Source organism: Myotis davidii, unplaced genomic scaffold (genome assembly GCF_000327345.1).
Source record: "Myotis davidii unplaced genomic scaffold, ASM32734v1 scaffold2702, whole genome shotgun sequence".
Lineage (NCBI taxonomy): Eukaryota > Metazoa > Chordata > Mammalia > Chiroptera > Vespertilionidae > Myotis > Myotis davidii.
The window spans coordinates 9435-15683 of record NW_006292933.1 but is presented as its reverse complement, the minus strand read 5'-3'; the positions used below and the strand labels follow the sequence as shown (position 1 = coordinate 15683).

At 40.6% G+C, this 6249-nt stretch overlaps 1 protein-coding gene across 1 annotated transcript; it reads left to right on the top strand.

Moving 5' to 3' along the window:
* Nucleotides 1-233: 233 nt before the first annotated feature.
* LOC102775259 (olfactory receptor 7A10) lies at nt 234-985 on the top strand (the record flags this gene model as incomplete). The annotated part of the gene is made up of 1 exon (XM_006766434.1): nt 234-985. A coding segment is annotated over exon 1 (752 nt), but the record flags the coding sequence as incomplete, so codon positions are not given.
* Between the last annotated feature and the right edge of the window lie 5264 nt (nt 986-6249).

Below are 6249 nucleotides of genomic sequence, written 5' to 3'. Positions count from 1 at the left end.
GAAAGATATCCTCAGTAAAACAGCAGTATACATTACGTTTGAAGAACAGGTTGATGTTAGAAAAGGAAATTCTAATGAGGAATGCCAATAGAGATACATTAATGGGGAACACATCAAACAACAAAAATGGAGATTATTTTCCTGACTCTAAAATATAAATGTGTCATTTATTCTCAGTAATGCATACTAATGTGAAAATTAATTATACTTTTTTTTGTAGTCACCTCCAGCACATGGAAGCAGGCAATGGTACACAAATTTCAGAATTTCTTCTTCTGGGACTTTCACAGGCACTGGAACTGCAGCCCCTCATATTTGGGCTTTTCCTCTGCAAAGTCATCACCTATGAAGGCTGCATCACACAGATGTATTTTTTCCTATTATTTGGGGGATTGGATAACATGATCCTGACTGTGATGGCCTATGACCGGTTTGTGGCCATCTGCCACCCACTTCACTACATGGTCATCATGAACCCCCGGCTCTGTGGACTGCTGGTTCTGCTGTCCTGGATCATGAGTGTCCTGAATTCCTTGCTAAATAGCTTAATGGTGTTGGGTCTGCGCTTCTGCTCAGACTTGGAAATCTCCCACTTTTTCTGTGAACTCAGTCAGGTGGTCCAACTTGCCTGTTCTGAAACCTTTCTTAACAAAATTATAATGTACTTTTCAGCTGGGCTTCTAGGTGGTGGTCCCTTTGCTGGGATCCTTTACTCTTACTCTAAGATACTTTCTTCCATATGTGGAATCCCATCAGCTCAGGGGAAGTATAAAGCCTTTTCTACCTGTGCTTCTCACCTCTCAGTTGTCTCCTTATTTTACGGTACTAGCCTTGGAGTACACCTCAGCTTTACTGCTACCCAAAATGCACACTCAAGTGCAACAGCCTCGGTCATGTACACTGTGGTCACACCCATGCTGAATCCCTTCATCTACAGTCTGAGGAACAATGACATAAAGAGGGCCTTGCAAAGATTCCTTGGCAGGTAAGCTTTTCAAGGGCCAACTGTACTAGGCTGAAGAATTGCCCAGGAATGCAGGTTTCTAGCCTCAGAGAGAGAAGTCTGACACAAATTAATCCAATCTTTGGACCATAACAAATTGGAAATATTTATTTATTTCATGGGTTAACATGAATTACTTTATCATAATTTCTTCTCTTATGACATATATCATTCCAAGTAATTTTTATATTGTTTTCCTGAAAGAAGAGTCATGAATTGTACTACCCCTAGGGACAAAACAATACTCGGCTACTAGTCATTTACATAATTTTATTGTAGAAGAAAATCTGAGACCACAGTTTTCACTTACATGTTCATCATTATTTTTTATAGCACTAACTGCACAACTCTTCTTGATAATGTAGACTTTAACATGCTAGTATGTTTTATAGCTGTTCTCCTGGTTTTATAGACTTCATTCTGTTATTCAACTGTGTGTCCATATGCCTATCTTAGCAGGTGGCAAAAATTGACTACCCAATACATGTTTCCAAGAAGCATCTTCATGGATACATACATTTTAATAAATAGAGTGATCTAATAAGGTTAGAGTCAGAGATGACCTTAAATATGATAAAGCAAAAAACAGCCATACAATTTTTTACTCTTGAAAAATATTTTTCATGCTACACGTGACTAAAGTGTGGAAAATTGACATGGCCAATGGCTCAGTTGGTTGGAGCATCTTCCTGTATACCAAAAAATGTTGTGTGTTTGATTCCAGCTCAGAGCATATACCTAGGTTGTGGTTTCCATCCCAGGTGGGGTGCATTCAGGAGGCAGTCAATCAATGTTTCTCTCTCACACATCAATGCTTCTGTATCTATCTATCTATCTATCTATCTATCTATCTATCTCTTATCTATCATTTACTTACCTATGTCTACTGCTGTATCTATGTCTCCCTTCCTCTCCCAAAAAAAATCAATAATAAAATAATCGTAAAAAAATAAAGTGTGGAATATGATGTCTATGTATAAGTATCCTTATTCATCTGGGTGAAGAATTATGCGAATTGTTTTACGTGTGTTTTTCTGAAATATTTTCCTGTTTCTGTTTGAAATTTTTCAATGTGTTTCATACAAATGTGACTCCTTCTAAGTGCTCTAAATTAAATATCTCCCCTTTTCTAAATTTTTTTCAAATCCACCAAAGGGACAGTGAGAGAACAATCTAAATATCATATATATACTCAGGAATATCTTTACACTTAGGAATATCTTCAATCTGTATAATCAAAGGATGAATCAAACGTGCCTGAGAGGACCACGGCCCCAGGAGAAAAGTCATGAGGGGCTCCTGACATCTGCCCCCAACCCTCTGTCTCTCCCAGGCCCAGGGCTGCTTCCTCTGCTGTGCCAAGGACTGCCCCACTGTGCATGAACTGAAGCCCACCAGCCCCGGAGAGGAGCCACCTAACCTCCACTCACCCTGGAGCTGGAGGAGGAGGAAAGAGGCCTGGAGGACACAACATGATCAAGGTTAAATTGCTGCAGAAGGATACCCATGCTTACTTTATGATCTTCACACAACCTAGTGAAAAACCAGCAGTAAGTTACCCATCTCAAAATGACTGGAAGTTAGATATTCTAACAGACCAATTTTTTCCCCAAATCCTGAACCATATATATGAGATAGTGTAAAAGGATCATTGGACAGGAAGAAGTTAGAACATCTATGCACTAGATACCATGATCCTGAAGGTAAAAATAAAATTGGAATAGCTGGCATACAGCAGTTCTGTGATGATCATTGCATGGAAGTTCAGAGCAGCAACACAGTGCAGGTTCTCCAAACAAGAGTTCATGCAGGGCATGACAGACTTAGGAAATGACAGCACAGAACCCCAGCTAACCAAGATGGAACAGGAATTGAAAGGACCAGCATGATTTAAGGATTTTTACCAGTTTACTTTTTTTATACAGTTTACTTTAACCAAAGGACCTGTATGGATGCATATTAGCATAACCAATGGACTCAGACACAAGGGCAGTGGGGGCTTGCCCTCCGGTGTGGAAATGCCAGGGGGGGAGAAGGGGTCAATCAAGTACAAAGGAGACATATGTAAAACTTTAGACAATAAACAGAGCAACAACTGTGATGCATCTATATAATGGAATACTACACAGTTGTAAAAAAGAAAGAACTCTTACCATTTGCAACAGCAAGGATGGATCTGGAGAGCATTATGCTAAGTGTAATAAGCCAGTCAGAGAAAGATAAATATCAAAAGATTTCACTCATTTGTGGAATATAATGAACAACATAAACTGATGAACAAAAGTAGACTCAGAGTCATAGAAGCATCGAATAGACTGTCAAACCTCAGAGGAAAGGCAGGGGAGGGTGAGGTGGGAAGAGATCAACTAGTGAAGTCATATGCATATATGCATAATGGATGGACACAGACAATAGGCTGGTGAAGGCCTGTGGGGAGGTGGGACCCAGGAGGGTTGGGAGAGGTCAATGAGGAAAAAAGGGAACATATGTAATACTTTCAACAATAAAGATATGTTTAAAAAGGTAGAAATCAACCAATGTAATGCCTGACATTAATAGAATGAATGGGAATAAAATTGCATGGTCATTTCAAAAAAAAATATTACCCAATAGAATGGACTGTCCTAAAGATTAAATCAGACAATTTCTACAAAATAATACGCTCAGGTCATGTGACATAAAAAATATCTAAATGTACCTCTTATACTTAATACTTTAAAATGTTTTTATTGAATTTTTAGAGAGACAGAAACATCATGAGAGAGAAGCATTGATGGGCTGCCTCCTGCACAACACCTAATAGGAATCAAGCGTGCGAAATGGGCATGCCAACAACCTGTAGGTGCATGGGACAATGCTCAACCACCACAGGCACACTGGAGAGGAATATTAATCAATATTTTGTGAGGCTCTAAATGATACCTTTTAACTGGTGATTTAAGTGTAAACTCCCTAATTATTTTGACAAATGTGTCAGGAACCAAAGTGTGTGGTACCGAAGATTGCATATCAAAGAAGTGCAGTTCTGCCATATTGAAGAGGAGAATAGCCATTCTCTAGAGACATCAGGGCTGTGTCCCACCCCCAATCAGACTTTGAAGAAAAAGGGAAGTCAGGGTGGGGTAGAGTAATAGGTCTTTCGGCCCTTCAGAGCAGGCGACATGAAGACAGGAAGTCATAAAAACTAAGTACACTTGCATTTCAAAAAAAAATATTACCCAATAGAATGGGCTGTCCTAAAGATTAAATCAGATAATTTCTACAAAATGATAAGCTCAGGTCATGTGACATAAAAAATATCTAAATATACCTCTTATACTTAATACTTTAAAATGTTTTTATTGAATTTTTAGAGAGACAGAAACATCATGAGAGAGAAGCATTGATGGGCTGCCTCCTGCATAACACCTACTAGGGATCAAGCGTGCAAAATGGGCATGCCAACAACCTGTAGGTGCATGGGACAATGCTCAACCACCACAGGCACACTGGAGAGGAATATTAATCAATATTTTGTGAGGCTCTAAATGATACCTTTTAACTGGTGATTTAAGTGTAAACTCCCTAATTATTTTGACAAATGTGTCAGGAACCAAAGTGTGTGGTACCGAAGATTGCATATCAAAAAAGTGCAGTTCTGCCATATTGAAGAGGAGAATAGCCATTCTCTAGAGACATCAGGGCTGTGTCCCACCCAACCAGCGACTTTGAAGAAAAAGGGAAGTCAGGGTGGGGTAGAGTAATAGGTCTTTCGGCCCTTCAGAGCAGGCGACATGAAGACAGGAAGTCATAAAAACTAAGTACACTTGACTTACAACCTGGTCTCCTGGGATCAGAGAATCATTAGGAAAATCTTCCTTTCTGTTTATTCTAGAGGCCCAGAGGGAAATCATGTGCTTAGAAGTTGGAATAACACAAGGGAAATGTGCCTGATGAGCAGGTATAGAGAGAGCTGTAAATATCTCCCCTGTGCAGTCCTGTTTGTACAACACTGGGGGACAGGACATGGTTTCTGCTTTTCATTCCTAAGCTGGCTCAGGAACTGATGCTTCGCTCCTTCCTCTGTCTCATGTTGGGACAAAGCTTCAGTCTCATCATCGACCATCCAGGGAGCAATTCAGACTTCCACAGGGAGACCTTCTTCTCAGAGACCCATCCAGGTGAGCCTGGGAGGCCAGCAGGTACATCAGGAAAGGGTCAGCGAGGATGGAACCTGAAAACTTTTACCTGAGTCACTGTGTCTAAGCAGCCTATCCCAGAGACAAGAGACAAGAGGTGTGCAGTGCTAGAGGCTCAGGGAAGGATGTGTTTCTTTCTAATGCCTTTCAGTGTTGCTGGCTGCCTGCATAACTTGGCTCATGTTCCTTCTTCCATCTTAAGCCAGCTGTGTAGCATTTTCAAAGTCTCTCTGAGTCCTATTCTTTTGTTTCTCTCTTCAACATGAAAGAACCATTATGGTTACTTTAGTCCCATCTGGATGAGCCTGGCTCATCTTCTATCCTAAAGTCAGCCAATTAGCAACCTTGTTCCATTTGCTCCCCTAATCCTCTCCTTGCTAAAAGATCTATCATATTCATGTGCTTGGAGGCTGGAGAAACAAGAGAGAAATGTGCCTGCAGAGCAGGTATGGGGAATTATAAATATCCCTTTATCTCCAGTCTCCCATCATGTGTAAACTTAGCCTGGGAGAAGTATGGTTATGTTTATTTCTCACCGTTATTTGTTTGTTCGTAGCCCCAACTCTGGCTGGGGACTGAGGCTGCAAACCTTCCTGCTGTCTTGCCTGTGAACAGAACTTCAATCTCCATCATCAGCCATTCAGGGAGGAATTCAGACATCCCCATAATGACCTTCCTCTCCCGGATCTTATCAAGGTGAGTTCAAAACCCAGTTGACCCTGCATGAGAGAGAAGGTGAAAGAGAATGGAAGCCAGGAACATTTACCTGTTGTCACCTGGGAGCTCATTCTACTTAGCCCAGAGGCCAGAGATTGCTGTTTGTTTGCTTGATTAATTAATGTATTTATTTCAGTGGCTACATAAAAATTCATAGTGTAACTGCTCCTCACACTTTTGATGGTTTTTCATACTCGTTGTCATTACATTGCAATCATATCAATGCTATTAAAATATGTTTAAATTATGAAATTCAAGCTGTGGTTCTAATCGGGGGTGATTTCTCCCCCCAAGAGACATTGAGCTATGTCCAGACAGATTTGTGACTGTCACACTGGAGAGAGGTGGGAG